Source organism: Cydia amplana, chromosome 12 (assembly GCF_948474715.1).
Source record: "Cydia amplana chromosome 12, ilCydAmpl1.1, whole genome shotgun sequence".
NCBI lineage: Eukaryota > Metazoa > Arthropoda > Insecta > Lepidoptera > Tortricidae > Cydia > Cydia amplana.
In genome coordinates this window covers 11,941,687-11,965,785 of record NC_086080.1, presented here as the reverse complement: position 1 = coordinate 11,965,785, position 24,099 = coordinate 11,941,687, and the positions used below count along the sequence as shown (strand labels likewise).

At 38.8% G+C, this 24,099-nt stretch overlaps 3 protein-coding genes across 3 annotated transcripts in view; 2 read left to right on the top strand and 1 right to left on the bottom strand.

The window, feature by feature from the left end:
* The window catches only part of LOC134653044 (active breakpoint cluster region-related protein), a 33,903-nt gene extending 9,870 nt beyond the window's left edge, over nt 1-24,033 (bottom strand). Inside the window, exons 1-12 of the mRNA XM_063508328.1 lie at nt 23,504-24,033; nt 21,212-21,467; nt 20,086-20,278; nt 18,525-18,681; nt 17,688-17,916; nt 16,529-16,682; nt 15,376-15,517; nt 2,631-2,747; nt 1,518-1,703; nt 1,098-1,295; nt 303-422; nt 92-214 (exon numbers count right to left, since the gene is read on the bottom strand). Coding sequence (XP_063364398.1) covers nt 92-214; nt 303-422; nt 1,098-1,295; nt 1,518-1,703; nt 2,631-2,747; nt 15,376-15,517; nt 16,529-16,682; nt 17,688-17,916; nt 18,525-18,681; nt 20,086-20,278; nt 21,212-21,467; nt 23,504-23,785 — 2,157 coding nt within the window. The 5' untranslated portion in view covers nt 23,786-24,033. The remainder of the gene's footprint in view (nt 1-91; nt 215-302; nt 423-1,097; nt 1,296-1,517; nt 1,704-2,630; nt 2,748-15,375; nt 15,518-16,528; nt 16,683-17,687; nt 17,917-18,524; nt 18,682-20,085; nt 20,279-21,211; nt 21,468-23,503) is intronic.
* On the top strand, nt 3,579-7,244 carry LOC134653033 (uncharacterized). The gene is made up of 4 exons (XM_063508314.1): nt 3,579-3,727; nt 4,249-4,346; nt 4,833-6,597; nt 6,962-7,244. The coding sequence occupies exons 1-4, from the start codon at nt 3,670-3,672 to the stop codon at nt 7,198-7,200; spliced, it is 2,160 nt and encodes a 719-aa protein (XP_063364384.1). The 5' UTR covers nt 3,579-3,669; the 3' UTR covers nt 7,201-7,244.
* LOC134653041 (uncharacterized) lies at nt 9,654-12,287 on the top strand. The gene is made up of 3 exons (XM_063508324.1): nt 9,654-9,987; nt 10,842-11,374; nt 11,895-12,287. The coding sequence occupies exons 1-3, from the start codon at nt 9,912-9,914 to the stop codon at nt 11,898-11,900; spliced, it is 615 nt and encodes a 204-aa protein (XP_063364394.1). The 5' UTR covers nt 9,654-9,911; the 3' UTR covers nt 11,901-12,287.
* Nucleotides 24,034-24,099: the final 66 nt, after the last annotated feature.

Here is a 24,099-nt window from a genome sequence, read left to right as displayed (position 1 = left end):
AGATTCCCTGCCACTTTTTGGACGCATGGAAAATGACAAAATTTGATGTAAATTATGGTAATTGCGTGTCACTCCTTTATAATATAGTTACCTTGTATTTGGCACAAGCTATGACATCGTTGAAAAGGAATAAATGCCTCAATTTTCTATGTCCATCCGAAAGTTCTACAATAAATGAATTCTTGACGAGTCTTCTTTGGGCGCGGTCTGCATTCTAAAAAAGGAAAAAACATACATGAAACTATTTGATTTACTATTCGTGCTCATATAATACACGTGTTATATTTATTTGAAATACTTACAGGGAACATAGATTTAGTTTGTATAATATTAAATTCGTCGAGGAAATGCTGTGTCATGTTGAGTGCGTCGGTGAGCATAGCGTGGTCAGGATGGCTTGCAGGGGTGTATTTTATGAGATCCTGTAACAAACATTCGCGATTAGCAAACTCTGTAATCGGTACAGTCCTCATTCTACAACAAGTGTGAGACTTTTTCCCTAGCGCTCGTTAGTTTGGCATACATGGTTTATACTTCTGTCAGCATTTCAGTCAGGCCATCTTCAACACAAGGTGTACTACTGGCTGGAATATTGATAGAAATAAACGACTGGCGCTGTGCTATATGATGTACTTAGCGACAGCGACAGTAGTGAAAGCCTTGTGCAGTATATCGGCGACCGACATGCTGCCCTGCTATACTGGGCATTTTTGTAGACTCTAGCAAAGGGCTTGTGCAGCGGCGGTGGCACGGTCGCATTTTTATCGCTTGTCACCATGCCTGTCACGTTCTATCAAGTATGTACGTGCGAAAGTGACGGGCATAGTGACAGGCGATAAAAATAACGAAACCATACTGCGCCCGCAGGATATCGTCGAGCGACATGGGCTGTCCGCGGCAGGCGATCTAGCGCGTGAGGTCGGCGAAGCGAGTTGTATAGTGATCATGATGAACTAACATGCAAGACAAGAGCGTTCTTCTGGACTCTAGCGACGGGTTTGTGCAGCAGGTCGTCGAGCGACATGGGCTGGCCGCGGCAGGCGATCTGGCGCGTGAGGTCGGCGAAGCGAGTTGTATAGTGATCATGATGAACTAACATGCAAGACAAGAGCGTTCTTCTGGACTCTAGCGACGGGTTTGTGCAGCAGATCGTCGAGCGACATGGGCTGGCCGCGGCAGGCGATCTGGCGCGTGAGGTCGGCGAAGCGTTGCGAGCTCGCGCAGCGGCGTCGCACGGCGTCCGTAGCTCGGCCGTAGTTGTGCAGAAACGCGCCGTATACGTTTATGTTCTCCGCCTATAGACAGAATGGAACGTTAGTATATTACATGTTGAATCATCTTAACTTTTGTATCGCCAACTTCCCGATCCGAATTTAAGTCCTTTGATTTAAAAATAAATATCAATTCTTTCGCTGCCGCGCCGGGCACATGTGACCGATTTTAGTATGCAAATTACGAGCGCGACAGTTATAGTCGTAGGTTAAATTACAATTATGTTTGTAAAATAGAGTTCGTACCATTTTTTTAAAGTGGCTTCCCACAGATAGAGGCTCTTCCCAACTAGCGACGGCGGCCTTCAGTCCCTCGAGGAAATTCTTGTGTAGTTCATGCAGCTCGGATATTTTGTAAAATATCGTGTTGAACTCTTCCTCCGTTATCACAGGCTGGGACGTCGACAGCGTCGCTTTTATGGCGTTCATGTACTGAAAACATGCACTCAATTTAGCCTTTAATATTTTCAATAAGAATTCCTACATATACGTACTTGTAGGCGTCGCGTGTATTAGAATTTCTGCACAATTTCTTTACTTTGATCATAGAGAAATATAGTAAGACAACAGTGCTCACTCCATACATCAGATAGACTATTAATTTCAAAGTCTACATCTAGCAACGAGTAGCGGAACTATTAGTACTGCTACTTGACTGTAGCAGTACTGATAGTTCCGCTATAGTCTTTTTGGTACTAAAACTGATGTATGGAGTGATCTATGTACTTTTTTCTCTATGCTTTTATCCAGCGTGTTGATACTAATCACAGCGTAGGGCTGTTTCAAACTAGCGTTTTATACGCGCCTAAGATAAGCTCGCTTTTGGAAGCGCGTGTAGGCACGTATACACCTAATATAACGCCGAAACGACCGAACACGCGCAGAAAAAAACGCTAATGTGAAACCGCTCTTAGAACATAAGTATCCAGTGCGCGTGGCGCTAATAAATAAATTACCTACAATATAAAATATGGGTTGCTAAAACATTAGTGTTCTATAAAAAGTGCCGACAATATTTTGGTACAAAATTACGATGAACGCCTTTACTTTGCATGTATTCAGATCAGATATTTACTTTTAATCTTCTCACTGATACTGCGGTCTGCGGCTCAGACAGCTTAGCATGACTTGCGTTGCAGCTAGGGTTTGCAATCTGAATCCGGAATGTATGAATTTATCCGGATCCGCGGATCTTCCCATACATTTCGGATCCGTCGTGCAAACCCTAGTTGCAGCATGACTCCATATGTCAAGCGTGATTTTAAGTTTGGAGTCGCGCGCGACAACTCAAGTCGTGCTAAGCGGTCAAATCGTACTTAGTCCTACCATAGCGTTTTCTGACTTCTAAATGTAACTTACCTTTTCCATGACGTATAGGCATTCGACGTAGACGGTCTCGCTCTCGATGATGCTCGTGACAATGCACCGATGCATGGTGAGGCGCTCGGCTTCCGCATTACTGCTATTGTTTGATTCCTATAACAAGCAAAACATATATTTAAGTTAAAGTAAAAGAATCATTGCCAGTTCACATTTCCGATTATACAACTCTGGGCCAATTAAATCTCTAGAGAAACAAGGGCCCACGGGTCCAACTCCGCCTATCTAGAAGCTCCACAAATGTTCATACCTCATGGATGGAGAGTGCTGAAATTAAGAGCCAGAAAAAAATGGAACCCTTATAGGATCAATTTACTGTCCGTGTCCGTCCGTCTGTCAAGACCCTTTATCTCGGAAACGCGTGGAGATATCGAGTTATAATTAAAACCCTATACTTCAGTTTATAATAGCCCCTTAAAGCTGTGAAAAAAATCTAACTTCTAAGATAACGTAAAATAAAGATACGGCCGTTTATGCTGCAAAAAACGTATATTTCGAGACTCTCAAGGGAATCAAAATAAGACCTAGAACTATGAAATTTGGCAAGTAATATCGTCTTACACTACAAGTACAGGGAAAAATCAGAAAACAATTAATTTGTAGAAAAAAAAAAGTTAAATTTGTACGGAACTCTCGATGGGCGAGTCCGACCAGTCTAGGGTTTGCACGACGGATCCGAAATGTCTGAGAAGATCTGCGGATCCGGATCCAGATCCGGATAATTTCATACATTTCGGATCCGGATTGCAAACCCTAGTTGAGTCCGACTCGCAATTGTGTGTTTTTTTAAAGTTGTTAATTTTACTTGAATGCGTATTTTGGGCTAGAATAAACAAATGTTATTTCTTATTGAGCTTAATGTGTAATCGCTATGTTATGTAATCGTTTCGTAAGTAGGAACAATCGTCGTTACCACTCTTTGTTTGGATTTGGAACATAAACGCCATAAATTTGTAAACACGCCGATAAAGCCTTAAAGGCATACCCGTGTTCTATTACCAATCAATCGCATTCACAAATGGCGGTGTTCGTCATTCTGAGTTTTTGTGTCATAAATGTTTTATGTTACGAGTCAGGTAAGCGTTCCATACTTAAATTTAACCACGCCTCAACTTTAAAATTCACATATTTCAAAAAATATGGTACTAACTATAACACAACTTTGGGAATAAATCAAATTATTATACTTTGATTTGTATTTTTTTAAGTAGTTACACTAGATATATACATCTATTTCAGTTTATAATTTATTTATACCTATAAATTATAAACTGTGCAAGCGCCTACTGCTTGCCCTTAGAGTTGGTCAAAGACACCTAGTCTTAGTAAGTTGGCATATAGTTGAGTAATTGGGACTGGTTCCACCATGTCGGGGTGGCCTAGGGGTTCAAGGCGTTAGCCCGGATTGCTAAAGACGCCAGTTCGAATCCGGCCTTCACCACTGGAGGGATTCGTCACTTTTTCTTTAATATATGACATCTTTTTCTGTTTATGGTATTAATAGTTTATAAATATTATTTGTGGGTTTATGAAAACATGAATGGATACAAAAATTCCCAATCAATAACGTGTGAAAAAACTCGTTTGCTTTTTTCAGGTTCCTCCGAATTAAATCGAATAGAATTTACACCTCTATATGAGACAATAATTTATAGTGACATTGCAGATATAATAAAAGACTATGAAAATAACGCGGTAAGTTGACTCTTTAATAATTATGCGTATATAATAGTGAAGGCCCAAATAAGTAGCAGGCGAAATATACAGGGCGACGGACATATATTAGCGCCCTTGCGGTGTCAGGTTTGCTAGGCGTGTGCTTGTACCTCAGTCCTACAATACAAAACTACAATTTTCTAAGAAACAAAAATGTTGGCAAGCGAACAGGCAAACTATTTTTTACAGAAAGCCTGACAAAACTTGGAGAGGTTTTTTTATATGACATGTTTTCAATGAAACATTGTAAAACTATACAACTTTTGGAATAAATAAATAATAAAATAAAGCTGAAATCTACTCCAGTGCATAATTTTAAAACTAGATTAAACAAGTGCAACAAGACTACCTTTTTTTAGCGCAACTTGCACCATCTTACTAACCGGACCGGGGTGCAAGTGGCGCTAAGACAAATAGCCCCGCGATCCTATCCCTCCATACAAGTAAGACGGCTTGTTATTACAGAATCCGCCCATGGAAACTTTAACCAACAACGATGAAAACAGCGAAAGTGACGAAAACATTGAAGATCTTTTATCAGAGTATCAACATTATTTAGAAAAAGCTCACAAACAGAGAAGAAATTACGTCGACAAATCCAAAACTAAAAACAAAGTCCCGCTTTTACAACGCGATAGGTATTCTAAGAGCCTTGCCGCCAAAACTAATAAACACGACGACTTTTACTACAACCCCAACACGATACCGTTCCCTAAAACTCAATTCAGCGCGCCATTAGACTTTTTAATACCAATCAATATGATGAGATCGAGTCCATATTACGGCGAACCCATCAATCAGCAGGTTGATCCAGCAAAACAATTTCCCATGGATCAAGTAAATCCAGACGTAAAAATGTTAAACCTTCCTCCCGTTGTGCCCTCCATGATAAGAGAGAAAATACCATCGTCTTGCTACTGTGAGGCTGACACATTCCCATGTGAATGCGGTTGTAAGCAATGTTTAATAGCATTAGAACCCAGTTCGCGGAGAAAGCAAGTCGTAGACGAAAAAAGCAAGGCAGCCGCCACTGAAGCTAGCTCGAACAAAGACGTGCGGCCCACGAGCGAAAACACCATAAACATAAAAATAAAAGTTGACGTACAATTCCCACAAGTACACCAGGGTTTAGGTGAAATATTAATGAATAAAACTAATGAAAAAACCATAGAGCGTGGAAGTATTTCAAAGGAATCGAACATAAACCTACCATTTCCGTTCTTTGGCTTTCCTTTTCTTCTAGAAATGTACGACCTTCAGAAAACGAACAAGAATACTGCACCTATTCACAAAATAACTATTCATAGGAAAAAGAAATCGAAGGCAGGTAGCAATGGCAAAAGGCACAGGAAGAAAGTTATAACATATCACGACTTAAAATTGGAACAAGAACATTCAACGCCACCAAATGTAGATGAAAGCTACAAACAAAGCGATTCTCGACAGAAAATAGAAAGTAATACTAAAATAAATCAAGCAAATGATTGGAATAACACACAAAATATAGAGCAAGCAAATACAATGTATACGGACATTTTTGTTGATAAAACTACGAAGTTACCAAACATGAATGATACAAAAACTGATGATAATATTTACTTTATGGTTAATATAACTAATTCTATTGACAATATTACCGAAGATGTTCACAGGAATGAAAACAGCATTGAAACAGACTTCACGAAGGGGAGTTCAAACGCGTCTACAGAAGAGCCCTCCTTGAGAAGAAAACGAGATGTGGCCAGTCAAAACAGTTCAGCTATTGAGATTACAGACCGCAAAAATGTTTCCCACACACAAAAAATAAGTATTAATTCGAATGAGACAATGAAAAAAACAGATAAATTATTTCCTGAAGACGACGAACTTTTATACTGGCCGAACAATTCAAAAGGCCAGGCCCTTGTAAACTCAAAAAACATAACCAGTTTAATACTAGATGGAGAAAGTAATAAGGAAAAGTTAAATCTGAGCGCAGAAACGATACGTCAGAATCGTTCTAAGGCTTTAGAAGAAGCAATATTCGGAAAAGTGGATTGGAACGATGTAGGCACAGTAGCACCGGCGTTTATGTCGTTCATGGGGAAGTATATTAGAGGAGCGTTGTCCTTCTGTTCGGACAGTATCTGTCATTCTATGAAATGCGCAGAGATGGTGTGTGTTCACAGAACTTGCGTGCCAACGAACAGAACCAACAACAGGGGGCACTGCGCCGGATCCAACACTACTGGTAAGATAACCTATTCACAATCTTTCCGCCCGTGTTCCATTTGTTGTTATATGCGATGAATGTAGCGTTGAACGCATGCGTCAACTTGACGTAGGAAAAATGTCAATGAGCGTAAAGCAATGTATACATGGTCACTAGATTAGATTATTCTGATGTAAATAATACTCATTTTATGCGCACACTCGTGCGGCAAACGACCCTCGTTTATTACCTAACTTGTTTTCAGAGTAATTGAGATAAATTAAAAAACCCACGCGATAGCGTAATTTACTGGTTTTACGCATTTTCTTGCATTAGCTTGTTTTATACACCAAATGCCTCTAGGTATATCCTGTCACTCAATAGTGAAATTCAACTTTTGCAGATAGCGTCGCATCGATGGAGTCAATCATGGATTTACCGTCAAACATTGCTTTAGAAACAGTGGACATATTACAGCAAAAAATGCTAGGAAAATTGTTCGGTAAAGCCACTATAAGTATAGGTTCCAAATGTGTTACATTCACGGCGGCCAAGAAAAGCTTCACAAAGGTAAAATGCACACCGAAGGAACTAGACGCGACCGGCCATTGCTCAATTTTTAAAATTACGAAAATTGCGTAACAGTTCTTATCTATATTTTCAAAATAAATCGAGTTGAAGAAACATGTGTGTGTTTGTTTGTAAACCCTTCGTGCTGGAGTAAAAAGCTTGGCACAAGTAGTATTTTAACTCTCGTTGCTCCCTGCTCTAGAGTAGGAAGATAACTTGTGCTAGCGCTAAATAAGTTGACTTCGTCACGTACCCTGCTGCAATGACTAGTGCATTGTTTTATAAAAGCATTCAGTGCATCATCATTTTAATTTGTATGAGATTAACAAGGACAACATCAAAAAATATCATGCCCTCAACGACCGAAGTAAGTGTTTCTTTACATTGTGTCTGTTATTGTAAATTGTAATAAATTATAATATTGAACGCGAATTTTCTTAGAATTAAACAATTCAGTTCTGCATATAGGTATGTAGGTAATTAAATTAGAAAATAATCATATATACGATCTACTTTCATTCATAATTATGATAAGCTTCTACGACTACAGTGCCTTAGTGCGATTGTTATATATATGTACATTATCGACTTGATGTTAAAACTGAATCAATGTTCGAAATGTTTACAAGATTCAAATTGCATTATTATTAAATGTCAGTTGATTACCTTTTCATTCGTTCGTTTTCAGAAACCAAAATTTAAGGAGTCATTTTTGAGTACATACAAAGGGCTAGTGTCGCCTGTGAAAGTGATTGACTTTGACGTCGAAGGCAACATAATTAAAAAGGAAGTTGAAAACGCAACTACCAATAACTATGCAGATGAGAGGTATATACCCAGGGTTCCCACAAACGCAGGTACAGAGATATTCGCAAGAATGCTATATGGAGAAACGAAACCAAAAAAGGTGTTCTTCAATTGCTCGAATCGCCAATCTTGTAACTTTTTGATTTGTGCAGACATCAAGAAATTCTGTAGACTATGTGAAAGTAAAATGACGTTGCCTTTGTTCAAGTCTACGACTTGTAAAAATGTACCAACTAGTGATTTACTTGGAAGTGCGTGGATGTAATAGTAGTAGGACAGGACATGAAAAAATCAATTAATCACAGTAATATTATTAAAAATCATTTCATGAATAAAGTACATACGAAAAATATGAATAGAGTATTAATGTTTCCGAGTGGGTTTTTTTCTTGTAACTTATGTTGTCCATGTTTATAATTATTGAATTATTTTAATTATCTTGTTTGGACACAATATAATTTGCAATATAATAGTACTTTTCAACACGCTTGCTCGTAACGTGGAAGTTATTGAACCGCTTTTAGGCTCATAATCCTAGATATTAAACACGCGTGCTTTTTCATTATACCAAGTGTGGCCTGTAACACGAGCAAATAATTTAAACACATATTGTACACGATAAAACTTATGTTTAAAAACTTTAAAAAATTATGAATCCTTTAGACTTACCGATTTTTCATACAAAACAAATGTACGCTAACATCATTGTGATTGACGTTACTTAAACATAACAAAATTCGCAATACATTGTGTCTTAGAATAAACTTTAACCCTTTAGCGGGCAAGGCTCAAAAAAATCTTCAATTCAAGCCTCATCGCCAATCTATAGCACAAAAAATTTTGTACAAGAAAAAAATACAAAAAGACGATGTTATAGGGTGGTCTTTTTTGAGACCCTTGCCCTATAAAGGGTTAAAGTGTACTAAAAATTAAAACAAAAGTTGCTGAACAAAAATGTTGTTCTGTTTGAGGAGTACATCCTACAGGTTAATTTATTGCTCCTGTTACAGGCTACACCCGGTATTATAGCACTTGTTAGGTAATCAATGATTATCCGAATGACGTAAGAAGCAGGGATGTTGCGAACATCCGCATCCGCAACCGCGGAACTTCCGCATTATTTTCAACATCCGCATCTGCATCCGCATAAAATCGATGCGGAGCTTATGCGGATGCGGATGTCGAACAAGTCGGTACAGGAACGTCTTAGCGGCGGCGTAAGTGCTAGGTAATTTCGTCATTACCTATAACGAAATCGTCTAGATCCAGAAAAGTCGGCCAAGTTACTGTTTATTAAATATAACGCACCTATATTCTTGCTCAAATACTAAACGTTTCGTTTTTTTAAATAAAAAAATACTAAAAATGTAATATTTGACGTTTTCTAAGTACCTAATCTTGACATCCGCATCCGCATGCGCATCCGCGGATGTCAAAAAATCTGCATCCGCAACATCCCTGGTAAGAAGGTAACTGATTGCTAATAATATGTATGGAAACGGAGCCTTGTTATTTTTCGAGAATTTACAACAAGGACTGGAGGGCGCCGGCGCCCCGCCGACCGCCAGCCGCAGGGTCAAGTATTGGCGGTATTTAAGGAGCACCTTTCAATCAGGAGGTCGCGGGTTCAAATTCCGACTCGTACCAATGACTTTTTCGGAACCATACCAATTGCTTTTCGAAGATGATGATGATTTAAACAAACATAAAGATGTGATAATAACTGCGCATTCCAAACATTACTAAATTATGACAAATTAAAGAGCGTAAAGCGACAAGAATGTTTTAATCTCCAAAGGTAAAACCGTCACGTATCTAAATTAAAAGGTTTGTAAGAATGGCCGTTAGTCGCTCATTAGGTAAACATTCCCGGGTCCTTATCTCAGAGATAGGCTCGACATACCGGCTCGGCACCTATTTAAAGGACGACTGGGATTGTTCAAACATTTACTGACGGAGCAGCCTTCCCTGTCACCATGATTGTGTTTAAATGTATTCTCCCATTTCTAATTGTGTGTTTGGTGCAAGGAGTTTATTGCAAGCCAACAAGTAGTAAGTATTTTTTTCTAAATCAACGTTTTTACGATTGAGATATTTTTATGTAGATCACCCAAACGCGTGTGGCAACTACTAACACGTCCCGTGTACAGATGTAGTGAATAATCCTTTCTCATTGTATTTTCTCAGAAACGTTTTGTATCCAAAAATACTGAAGTAATATGACAAATACGAAAGTTTCCGAGAAAATACGGTGGTAAGGGATTATTCACTACATCTGTACCTGATTAGCTATTGAGCACACTTTCATACGCCCGTGTCGGAATACATTGATCGTGATAAATTCAAATCTTATTGAATGTACATTTATAATATTTAAGTAACTATTTAAGCGTACTATGATTGTTTTAATTTTAGGATATTTTTCAATGAAATACATTTTATCTTATCTAATGTAGAGTTGTTGTAGATATATCAGAATTCATTATACAGGGTAACCTACCCTACATCAGTCACTTCATTTACTATTAAAAACAAGCGGCTAATATAAGGGGACTAGCCGAAATTAGAGCAGTAGGGCTAAGATGGCCAGCTCTTTATCATTTGTCACCATGGCTGTCACGTTCTAACAAATATGTAAGTGCGAAAGTAACGCATAGCATGACAGGTGATAAAAATACGACCATGATAGCTGGTCAGGTCTAATGAATTTAAGCTGAACCAATAAAAAAATGTTAAACATCTCCAAATCTGTCCTAAAATACTTTAACAATGTATTCAGAAATTTGCCCGTTTGATAAGAATGTCGGTATAGGTGACATCTACTAAGATATGTGTCTGTAGTTATGTACATTGTAACCGCATTTAATTATAATTACACAAAAGATAACTAACATCACCGCTTGCAGATGAGCTAACCGAGGGCCGTGGGGTTGGTTCAACGATCTGGGGATGGATCACGTACCCCTTCACAGGGTGGTGGGGTTCTTCAGACACCGGGGCTCCGCCCCAAGCCGATCTCCTCAACGGGTCGACCACCATCGGCCCGTACGACAACGTCGAGATCGCGTCTCGAAACCTCACGATATGGTGCAACGACCACACCTGCACTACGATGAAATGCGATAAAACCGCATGTGTGAATGTTACGTGTAACATTTATGACACATATGTTACGGGGCAATGTCGAGAGTACAACATGGGGTTGAAGCCAGAGGAGCCGAAGCCATCGCTACCCACCGAGCCCGCTCCTACTTCGACCTCCGATGCGGTTGTCGCGGCACCTGAGTCGTCAACCGCGCCCACAGTGCCAATCCAAACCGTAGAACCAGCGGAACACCCGTTAGAGCTGGAAGTTGCACTGTCTTCCACAGTCACCAAGGGGAACCCTGATGTACCGCCTCCGAAAGAGAAAGTGGACAAATCGAGTTCTCAAAATAAGGTGAGTTCTTTGGCGTTGGCAGCACACCCTTTAGGCTTTCTAGCTTCGCAATTTCATCGCATTTTGTTATTTAATTATGGTGTTTGACTGTAACTTATGTAACCATATCGTGACAGACGTCCTGTATCTGGGACGTATTATAAGCTGGTGAATGGTTATGATAGTGATAAAATAAAGTATCGATACCCCTCATACAACTTAAAACCGACTGTTTTGTCCCATTACTTTGCCACTCTACTCAGACGAGTGTAGGGGTGACCTAATCTACACACACAGGCCTGAATTAAACGAATATTGAATCATTTAATTTAATTTTAATCTAGAATTCCCTCGTTTCAATATAAAACATATTAAGCTTTGTTTTTAATCAAATAATAAATAAATAAATGGAGGTATATTAGTCGGGTAATTTGTAGGTAACTATTTAATAACAGGTTTACTGAGCGCCACCACAATTTCCAGTCTATTTCAAAGGTAATTCTATACAAATTATAACATCTTTTCCATTACCTTGTTTCAGGTGTAAACTCAACCTCAACTGAAGATTCCGAAAAAACATCAACTTTAATTCTAGCAGTCAAAGACTTGTTCAGCAACTACGCTCATTTGGTGATAGAGCGCTTCGCAACGGCTCTCGCAGACAGCCTGATGACTCAGCTCAATATCAACTCGCAGTGTGTAGATGGAACGTGTTATTACGCTTTATGTGAAAATGATAATTGTCAAGTGCTGTACTGCCAATATCATTTAGTAACTGGAGCCAAAACTTGTTCTAGCAGGCCATTCGGCCCGCTTATGGCGACTACGACGCCCGCTTCGGAATATTCTAGCGATAATAAAGTTGTTAGTAGCAATGATGAGGATAATAGTATCAGTTTGTTTGATAGAATATTGAGCTAATGTTATCGAAATTGGTAGGATTGTATTTAATTTGACTATACAATGACAAAAATGTTAACTTCCTTAATTTAACTGATGCAATATATAGCAGCAAGTATAAAACAAACCAAAGAGAATTTGAAATAGAGGCAGATTGCCAAAGTGAATTATGTAGCCACAGTAAATTTACTGCCATCTTTTGACAGAAGATAAAAACTGTTAGAACGCCATTTGACTTTGATCCTTATTCTTTCGCCAATTTGTTAATTGTCAAAAATTTACGCCATCTACTTGAAACTAGGCCAAAGGTATGGTGCAATCTTTTCGAGCGATGGTGCCATACCATTTACTATGACAGTAACACTCTATTCTCTCTGTACAAACTATTCGCTTAAAACGAATAGTTTTGCTGACTGTACATTCAGCCAAGTGCATAATGAACTGTTCACTTATCTTAAGCATTTTAGATAAGGCAGTTGTTAAATATGAAAACTTAAATTCTTAAGAATGATAATGTAAATTGAGTACCTATTATATTCAATGTGTTAAGTATGATTAAATTGTGTTAGACAGTTTGAGTTTTATTTTCTATTTTTATTTCCGGAATTGATTTCTAGAAATAATTTTAAATTAGGGGTGAATATATGAACGACGGATCGGAAAATATGTATTAGTTTTAAGTGTAAACTTTACTTTTTTTTCCCTATGTTAAGTTATATTTTAAGATTTGTCACGCCCTAGCAGGGTCCATGCTGTACTTTATAATGTTATTATAATAATATGTAAGCACCTTGTAATACCATGGTTGGCATTCAATAAATGAAATAAAATGAAATGAAGCCAGTCTTCCTAGTACATAGGGGTAACAATATTAAAAAGGGTAGAGACCAGAAGGACTATTCAAAGTTTTAAATTTCATCTTGATTTGTTATTGATACGATGCTTAGTGCATTTCGCACGCTTCAACAAGTACGAGCGATCGTATCATATAAATATCAAAACTATAACAGAACTTTCCCAAGATGTAATGTTTATTGCTTCAATAAACCTTCTTAGTTTTTTTTTCATTGAAAATCTGAATATCGCTCCAGTTTTGTAAATAACGTAGGGTTATTTGATGCAGTAAATCGCACATGACCTTTTCTGATATGTATACGCTAACACTTGCGGTACAAGAGCTACGATATTCCTGTTACAATGTTGGTTTAAAAAAATTGTTGCTTTGTTTATAATGAAATAAGGGCTCTGTGAGCTGCCTCGTGAGTCCAAATCCGCCAGTTTTTTCAAAAACTGTTTCAACCAATAAAATCTGGGTCTCCGGGTCAGGGGTGGGGTTTGTTTCCAATAAAGTTTTAAGTCATAATGTATTGTGTGTGTTTTAAGTTATTTGTATGTTTGTTCGTATTTTCGTTAGTAATAATTTGGTTTTTCGCATAAACGCGTAACTTTTCAGGATTGCCATAAAACAAACCTAACCTATATATAGGATAACCTTACGGAAATCGTGAAAAGTTTACGGTTTTATTATCATTACATTATGAGTCATAATTTATGACTTTCAATAATTATTTCAAACAAAGAGATCCGATAAAATCCATATAATGATCAAATAATGTTGAGGAATGCGACCTGAGAAGAAAGAGACGCTATGTTCGACCTCCGCGTTCACTCCTTTAAACAATTCTGCTAAGAATAAACCACAACAACTTTATCAAGTACGAATTACGGTTGACCTTGGACCTTTTACGGGTCAATTGACGTTCTAATTATAAAAGTTATGGGCCAGCGTACGTAAATAGAGTAGATCCTTTTGGTGATAAAATTAAAAATATTTTATTTCTGTTACAAGCATGTAAATACTGCTTCTAATAGATATAAAATATATTTTTTTGTGTTATATTACACGCATCACTTGGCGCCTCTTTTGGTTCCTTAATAACTCATATTTATATTATACCATAAAGACATGAAATTTGGCAGCCTTGCTCGGTGTTGGCTTCGTTCGCCTCCGCGCCTTCACCCGCTTGTCTGGTAAATGTTTATAGAACTGTGTTGGGCCATACCTGATGTTGTAGCTTCCTCAAGGCAGGCGGCGTGGCGCTCGCCTCTGTGTCGGACGATATCGTCCTCAGCAATAGCGGCGTGTCGCTGGAAGCCACTAGCTCGGTGTTGGCTTCGTTCGCCTCCGCGCCTTCACCCGCTTGTCTGTTAAAGTTTATAGAACTGTGTTGGGCCATACCTGGTGCTGTAGCTTCCTCAAGGCAGGCGGCGTGGCGCTCGCCTCTGTGTCGGACGATATCGTCCTTAGCAGTAGCGGCGTGTCACTGGAATCCACTAGCTCAGTGTTGGCTTCGTTCGCCTCCGCGCCTTCACCGGCTTCTCTGATAATGTTTATAGAACTGTGTTGGGCTATACCTGGTGCTGTAGCTTCCTCAAGGCAGGCGGCGTGGCGCTCGCCTCTGTGTCGGACGATATCGTTCTCAGCAATAGCGGCGTGTCGCTGGAAGCCACTAGCTCGGTGTTGGCTTCGTTCGCCTCCGCGCCTTCACCCGCTTGTCTGTTAAATGGTTTTAGAACTGTGTTGGGCCATACCTGGTGCTGTAGCTTCCTCAAGGCAGGCGGCGTGGCGCTCGCCTCTGTGTCGGACGATATCGTCCTCAGCAATAGCGGTGTGTCGCTGGAATCCACTAGCTCGGTGTTAGCTTCGTTCGCCTCCGCGCCTTCACCCGCTTGTCTGTTAAATGTTTATAGAACTGTGTTTGGCCATACCTGGTGCTGTAGCTTCCTCAAGGCAGGCGGCGTGGCGCTCGCCTCTGTGTCGGACGATATCGTCCTTAGCAGTAGCGGCGTGTCACTGGAATCCACTAGCTCAGTGTTGGCTTCGTTCGCCTCCGCGCCTTCACCGGCTTCTCTGATAATGTTTATAGAACTGTGTTGGGCCATACCTGGTGCTGTAGCTTCCTCAAGGCAGGCGGCGTGACGCTCGCCTCTGTGTCGGACGATATCGTCCTCAGCAATAGCGGCGTGTCGCTGGAATCGACTAGCTCGGTGTTGGCTTCGTTCGCCTCCGCGCCTTCACCCGCTTGTCTGGTAAATGGTTATAGAACTGTGTTGGGCCATACCTGGTGCTGTAGCTTCCTTAAGGCAGGCGGCGTGGCGCTCGCCTCTGTGTCGGACGATATCGTCCTCAGCAGTAGCGGCGTGTCACTGGAATCGACTAGCTCGGTGTTGGCTTCGTTCGCCTCCGCGCCTTCACCCGCTTGTCTGTTAAGTTTTAAAACACCCTTAGTTAAAAAAATCCAATTAAAATTGATAATTAAAGCTAATAATCTTCGGTTTGAATGTCCCGATTTTCTTCAAAGACTTAAGAGTAGGTACCCCAAATACCCCATTGTATAATTATTAACTATTGGACGTAGTTCTGCAAACGAGAACCAACCCCAGGAAAGAAGTTTGAACATGAAGCAAAAATTTGAATGGAGATTTAGTGTGAGTTTGATTGTATCATATTTATTATTTATTCATTAAGTTAACTTTTTTTTTAAATAGGCATCAAACTCACAAGTTAAAATCTTTTCTTTTAGTTTTACTCCGGGCCTTAACCAGCCGAACATAAATAAAATTCAACTTTGTTCTACAATGCGGCATTTTCAAACGGACGCCCACGACTGTTTGAACGGATATAGAGCTAGACAATTTATGTTGTTGTTGAGTCAAATGTTTGTAACACAAATAAACGGAAACTAGGTTTTACTTTACTAATAAACAAACGTTATAGTCGGCACTGTGTTTGTGGTAAACATACCATTTTCATTTCGTCAATTTTTTAACTATCATCATCATTGGCCTTTGCGTCTATTGCAGAATAACAGTTTACAATCGGGACTGATAACTTATTGGTAGTGTGGAATGGACCAGACTAACGATCTAGAATAACATTAGAAGTCTGACTACATCTCAAAAATGGTCAAACATGTATTGTGCCGCGAGCGACTTAACTGTACAGTCAGCAGCAGAAGTTGCTAAGCGGGCGAGGTGTTCAAAATTACCTTGACACGCGTCAAGCTCATTTTGAACACCTGGCCCGCTTAGCAACTTCTGCTGCTGACTGTACATCGCGCAGTTTGACAACGTCAAATATTGTAATGACGCTTATTTAAATAGAGTTAAATTGTGTATTGGGTAAATAATCAAAACTGATATGGACCGTTTACCGAAGTCATGTACTGTACTGCGAGTGTCGCTGGGGTGGACAGTATGTCGGGGAACACTCACTGTATGAAGTAGTGTATGTTGACGTAGTTGGGCGCGGTGGCGACGGGCGGCGAGTCGGGCGCGCGCGGCGCGGTGGGCGCCTGCGACGCCGGCGCGGACAGCGCCAGCGTGCTGGCGACGCTCGATGCGTCGTCCGCACTGGATCCCGTACCGCCTGTACAAACAAATTCTTAGGGCTAATTTGAATGGCGCGCGAACTCGTATACGACTTTAGTTACATTGCGGACCATTGAGGTTACATCAATTCAGCCGTCCTATCAAATGAAGCAACGTAATGAACGTAACGAGCTCTTAGGGTCGGTTGCACCAAACTGTTCATATCGTTAATGAGTTCGCTAAATTTTTATGTATGGAAAGTTTCATAGTAAAGCGCCGGGGCGCGCCGGCTAACGTTGATTAGTCTGTCAAATGTGGTTGGTGCAACTGGCCCTTATTCTAATTGAATTTGAATTGAAAATATTTATTTCAAATTTGCATCCATAATTGTTAGTATAACTTAGAAATAATGTTAATTTTTGTACATAATATACTTACTACTAAATACAACTATATGTATATACATAAACTATTTTTTAAATTTACGAAATCCTATAACTTGGCTAATCCAATGCGCCAGTATAGGATTCTCAAGCCTCTCTCTAATTAAGTCAACAAGAGTACACACTAGACAGAAGAAGTAGTTAGACTTGTCGTAACATTGATGGCCGACACAACTGCGCTTATAGCCTCTATCAAGAGTACAGACCCCAGATCATACAACGGGAATCTCTCTACTTGCGATCTCTACACAAAAAAAAAACAATTTAACAGCAACGACAGAGGCCAGTTTCTCAAACGCTCGTAACTTGTAATACAAGTGGAAGTCCCTTTCTAACAAAAAGCTGTCAAAAAGTGACATCCGCTTGTATTACAAATAACAAGCTATTGAGAAACGTTGAATATAAACGTATTTTCCATCGTTAATGACCAGACGCACTCGGTCGTACTATGGCTCGTTTTCGGGCCCGTCGGGGATTCTCTCCAGCGAGACAGGCTCCCGACCAAGCGTGTCGGGCGTGGACGCTTCTTCCTCGATGATAGCGGCGTCACCCCACCAGTGCGTCTCCGCCCTCACAGACATACACAAAACAATTGACTGTAGGCAGTAACAGCAACGCACCTGCTTGTATATAAACGTATTCGCCATCGTTAATGTCCTGCGGCACTTGGTCGTAGTAGGGCTCGTCCTCGGGCCCGGCGGGGATGCTCTCAAGCGAGGCGGGCTCCGCGCCCGTCTCCCCGGGCGTGTCGGGCGTGGACGCTTCCTCGTCGATGGAGAGAGGCGTCGCCGCCCCGCCGGACCGTTTGCGTTCGGATGATAGGGAATTTATGGATTCGTAGCTTTTCACCTAAAAGAAAAAAATTGGTCAGAACATTAGGTAAATGTAACCACAGATACTTTTTGTACGATTATAAAAAAAAAAAAAATCTTTATTGCAACTTTGAGTGGTTACATAGCATTGGTTCCTGGCTCTCAAAGTAGGTGTCCCTGTGTCTCAAGAGCCAGTTCCTTCCCAATTACAAGCGTCAGTAATGTTACAAGTTAGACATTTTATATTTCAGTTTCAACAATATTAAAATTAAAATTAAAGAAAGATAATCTAAACATACGAAACTATGATGTGTGTGTACGCGCGCGTGTGTGAGTATTCTGTATGTCTGATTTTTAGAATATGTGTGTGTTTATGTGTGTTTACGCGCGTGTGTGTCTGGTTATTTTAGATTGTATGTACTAGAACACGCTTCGTAATAGCTCTTCCGCTTCAGTATAATTTAATGATTTTATAACTCTCTACTCTATAAATATAGAAAGACAGGAAATTTTATTTATTATGCACAGCCAGAATATTTTTTACGCGATTATAACTCTCTACTTTATATGTAGATATAGAAAATATTAGTACGTTTTAAGTCAGTTATTACTGTTATTAGTATGTTTGTTATGTCGTATACTAACTCGTTCACTAATGGAGGGCGTGGATGCTCTGCTGCCGATGGATTCCCGTGACTCCGCGCCGCGGAGTCTCCGCCCCAGCGACGAGGGTGGACTGTCTCCGGGGAGGTCCGACTCAGGCAGCGAGGCGCCACGTTTGCCAAACGTTTTCGGTGGGGGTCTTTAGAAAAAAAAATCATAAACGTATTAGTATTTATTTATTTATTTATTTAAACTTTATAGCACAAAAGAATAACTTAATGTACAAAAGGCGAACTTAATGCCATGGGGAGGTATTTATGGCGGGTATCCGTGTAAATGAATATGTATTACGTGATTATGAATATGTGACGTAAATCCCTATAAAAAGCCCGTGCAAATGACCTCTATGACCACGGTTATACTCTGATAAGAGAAAAAGAAGAAAACCCCTATATTAAGTTATAGGGCCTATAACTTCCTTTAAATTTATAAAATAAGTTCCATAGTAAAACTCGTTTAATATTCCATATTTCAAACATATTTAATTACCTACTCTTGTCCTCGTTGGGCCTAGGCTATTTATAGGTCAAGTTAATAATGCCCCAGGGTGATATAAAAAGGTCGTTCCTTAAATTTTTGAGCCCGTGAAATGTTAGCCTCACGGGTCCTTATGACGTAGTTTATTAGGTAGCCAATAATACGATTTTGAGCGTTACGTAATTATACACGTACTTTGCAGAAAATACTAGGTACTTAATAATACGTTCCGATCTTGATGGTCCCATGTTAAAATAAAATGACGAACTCCACGAACGATAAGTAAATTATGTTTAATTAAGTTGCGTTTAAGGGAAGCAAATAATGGAATACCTACCAGGGAAAACATTTTACTTACTATATTTAGACATAATTCCAATAATAATGTGATTTACAATCGTCATTAAAATTAAGTGTCATTCTTAGTAGAAATTGTAGGCAGGTACGCATGACTTGCACACAGCACGTGAACGGCACGCATTCTTAGAAGTGAGTGACGTCATTTCTGTGATGTAAATAACATACGACATACTATTTAAACTATTTATTCAACAAAAACGTTATTAGGATGCGATACTACTTCCGTTATATTTAATATTTAAACAGTCAAGTAATCGTCGTTACATAGCGGGCTGATCTTTGCTGATTTAGTCATCCGGAAATTACAATGAGGCGCAACTCATTGGTATTCTAATAGTTAGCTTCGTTAAAATGAAAACACAAACAACACAAGAATTTTATAGTCACGAACTTAGAATGCTTGTATATATTCAATGCCAATTTCCATGCAATGTGTATATGTAAATACTTTGGCTACCAAGTAGGTATCAGTATCATCATCAATAAATGATCGTTCGCACCGCCCGACTGCGAAATGTCGTCGCGAACATTCCTCTCAGCTTGAGAAGAGTTTCAAGAGTTATTACCATTGAGAATAGACACCTACCTAGTTTGTCCGAATTATGTCTCCAAGAGTAACGACTAATCGACTATACTAATAATACCTGAGCTGACCCGTAGTTTATTAACTTTATGACTCACAATAGTTTAAATTAGAATATCTTACTTGGGTGGTACTTTTTTCTTAGCAGCCGCCGTGGGGTCCACGGGGCTGATTTCAGAAGACGGCGGCGATTCCTGGACTTTCTTGGACGCATTCTCGGCTGCCTTCAGACCATTGACTTCGATGACTGTTACAAAATCACCCGCTTGTGACGCTGGACGGTTTTTAGCTGGACTCGGACTCGTTTCTTCTAAAGCTAACAGAAAAACGTTATGCGATTGAATAATTAGAATAATCAACATCCACTGTAACCACGGATGTATAAATAACGCGGATAGTACAGTTACTTTTTTGCCAATCAAAATTGAACCATATCACCGCGCAAGACATGTGATCATTTGATTGTATGAGACTAGAAAATATAGTTCTAAAGAGACTATCAAACTCAAGAAGTGTGCTTCACATAGGTACACATGTCACCTTATGATGTCGTTACTCCCGTAATCAAAACGAGATGAGATTCTGTAGTTTGATTCGTTTTCAGTAACAGTTTTGGACCGAAAGCCCAGTCACTGTATACGTTCGTGTCAGCAATATACTTTGCTAAAGTCGCCAACTAAAAACCTATTCGAGTGTTGTGATGAGTGACTCATTTATTTCTGATGAATTTCAGATTTAAATTTAGCAAGGAATGATGCGTGGTGCTGGTTATTGCTTTAATGACGTAATTTATTTTATAAAGTCAATGTTGGATATTTATTGTTATGCTGTTATATAGTAGGGAGGGTTTGTCTAAAAAACACTTTTATACTTTCGAATTTTTCGGTGACCCTCGAATTTTAAACGAATACTGTGTAAGATGCAATGAAAGACGGTACTCAACCTCACAATGTGCATTTTAGTTAGTGTTATATAGACACAAATGTTCGTTAAAGGTTTTTGCAAGACAGAGAACAAGAAGGTGAAAAAACCAACCACAAAGGAAGATAATTTGAAAATGGCAAATATCTATACATAAAACCAGACACACTTCAAGCTATAGCCACACTTAAGCTGCTGCAAGTGGTAAAGGCACCTAGCTTACTGTTGCTACAGTAGAAAGTGCTTCGACTTTAGTAGATATTTGCCTTTTTCACAATTACCCCGCTTTAGAAGTTACGCCAATGCACCTTAAGTATTAAATACCTACCATTTGTATCCTGATTATTTTCAGTTCGCTGCACTACTTCACTGTTGCATCTTCTCCGAGCCGCCTCGGCCACCAAGTTAGAAGAGAGCTCATTGATGCACTGGTTGACAGAGCTCCTCTCCGCATGCAGGGGCTTATTTGGCTTACTCCTCAACTGTACTGGTTCGGTTTCAGCCGTCTCGGGGGCAGACTCATCACTTTTACTACTTGTTAGACTTGTTATGCTCTTCTTGGATAATGAGTCTGTGTTGAAAACCTGAATCATAGGTAATGATAAGTAGTTTAATATCCTCTAGCTGCCCAGAGACCTATAAAAAGGTCTCCTGTTCCATTCTAATTTGAACTTTGAATAAAATTTCATTTTGCTTGGCAAGGTTTGATGTATGGGCGGCTAGAGGATATTACATATATTCATATTAAGTTATTACCCACCAGAGAATTTTATTTATGTAATCTGATTTTTTTATCTTGTATTGGGTAAAGCTAAAATACAGGACAGGTTGGTTTATAAGGTGTAGATAACTGAAACGTAATCATACACAAGAGAACCAATTCACACTATAACAATATATTCAAAAATAGTAAAGTACAAATTAGTAAAAATAGAAAGTCCTCCAATTAAAACTGATTAGTGTAGTGTAACTGAAGGAATGGGCCATTGGCGAAAATATGGGCACTCATGTTATTAACTTGGGTGAGGTGTCACCAATTAGTGGTCATTTGACTGATTAAATGGTAACAAGCATTATTAACCAAGCCATTATTTAAACAAGTTAACTGAGTACCTTTTCATAGTTACAGTTTTATTAGCTTTGTATTGGTCATAAATATGTAACCATAACCACCTTTTATTGAATAATATGAGTTATATATTAATGTGTATTGGTAATTGCATGACTATAAAATGTAAATATTAAAAAGTCTACTTCACATTATTTAGTTCCGTAAAATCATATTTATGGAACCAATTATATACCTACTCAAAGTAGGTTTAACATTATATAAATATTTGGACTGTCATGTTTTATAAAAATAGTAGCTCATACAATATCTAACCACCTATTACCATAATATTATTTGGACTTTATGTTCTTCTAACACCCACCATAAAAATTTACATACAAATTTGAATTTACCCGTATAGAAAATACAGTTGTATATACACATTTCATAAAAACTTTTTTACCCAAGCAAGACGTGCAAGATAAACCAATAGCAAAAACAAGATCATATATTATAGTGACTCATCTACTTAAGTTCCGCTTGTAGTAACACTTATGCAGTTAATATCAGTTGATTATTATTTCAAGAGCATATCTTTCTTACACATTACATTGAGACCTGAACTTTATGACTCACAGAACAAGATTGAGATTCTCATTTGATTTTGAGTCAACTTGCTTGAAAGAAATAATAGTAAGTGAATAATTTGCACTACACTCATTAACATGTTTAAACAGAACAATAGAATATACATACAATTTGATGTTCAATTCATCCATTCATGTTTACAATGAATTAATATGATATTCAAAGCTGCTTCACAGGGCTCTTCATAGTAAAGGTTTAGATTATTTTAAGGGCAAATATTAAAGTGCTTTGCACATTTTTTGTGTCATTTACACTGAGTTACTGATAGGCTCCTGATATTTAATGATACATAAACTATACCATCTACTGTTTCATGTTTTATTAGAATTTATAGTTTTAATGGAACAATTCCTTGAAAAACAATATAGTTTACCTGATATAACTGAACCTACTTAATAGTCCAAGTGTGAAGTAACTAAGATAACTGTAATTGCATGCTTCATGAATCAATGAGCAGTTGTTAATGATCAATATTTATTAGGTTACTGTAAAGGAGGTGTAGACACATTAGCATTAAATAAAAACTGATTTTATGACCATCTCAGACAGTTATGTGCCAAGGCAAGTTAGTGATAAGGTTTTTTAAACTTTTATATGATTGTTCAATATAAATTTTTCACCTTCAATCAAAGCAATTAAATGCTAACTCATAATTTTACTTTTTATAATTATTCATAAATTATTAATGAAGCCATATCTTACACAAGAACTTAACTATCACTCAATATGAAATGACTACAATACACCTTGTTATGGAATTGATATGACACAATCATCTTAGATAAGGATAATAAGAGTGTTATTGTATATGCATACAGACAGAACACAAAGAGACTTTTAAAGTAAACCACCACAACAATATGAACATGGGTTTATAATCATATAAAGAATCACTTAGCAGCGATCAGCATAGAAGATTACCTGCTTGATATCAGCCGCGTTATCATCAGCCTCGCTCACGTCAGCTCCCGAGGGCGGCACCCCTTTCCCCAGCGACGCTGTCTTATGTTTCTCCACATCAGACAACAGGGTCTCCAGATACTCCACGTAGAACTCTTCCTTCTCTAACTCCTCCCTGAGTATAGCCACTTTCTGTTTGTGTTTAGCCAAATTGGCCCTGACATCTTCCTCCCAAGCCGCTGGTAAAGCACTCTCTGGAAATCGTTGCACCCAAACACGTTGAAAATCCCCGAAGACACTCATCTCTCACAAAACGATTTCATGTCAATTTTATGTTACAAATTAATCACCAAAAATTGTATTTAATTACTCAGTATAAAAAATTATCACAATTATGTTTCTGTCACATAGTCTTCATTACTAATTTTGCTCTATCTTGTCTTTGTTCCTCTCGATGTCAAAACATTAATCATTTCATGAATTGAATAAATATTGAGCGCTTTTACTGATTACTTGAATAGCTTTATCGATTTTTTCCACCATAAACTATAGACCAACTGTCATTGAGCTATTCCTACGACTTCATTTAGGCAATGTTTCAATTTACGCAGCATTAA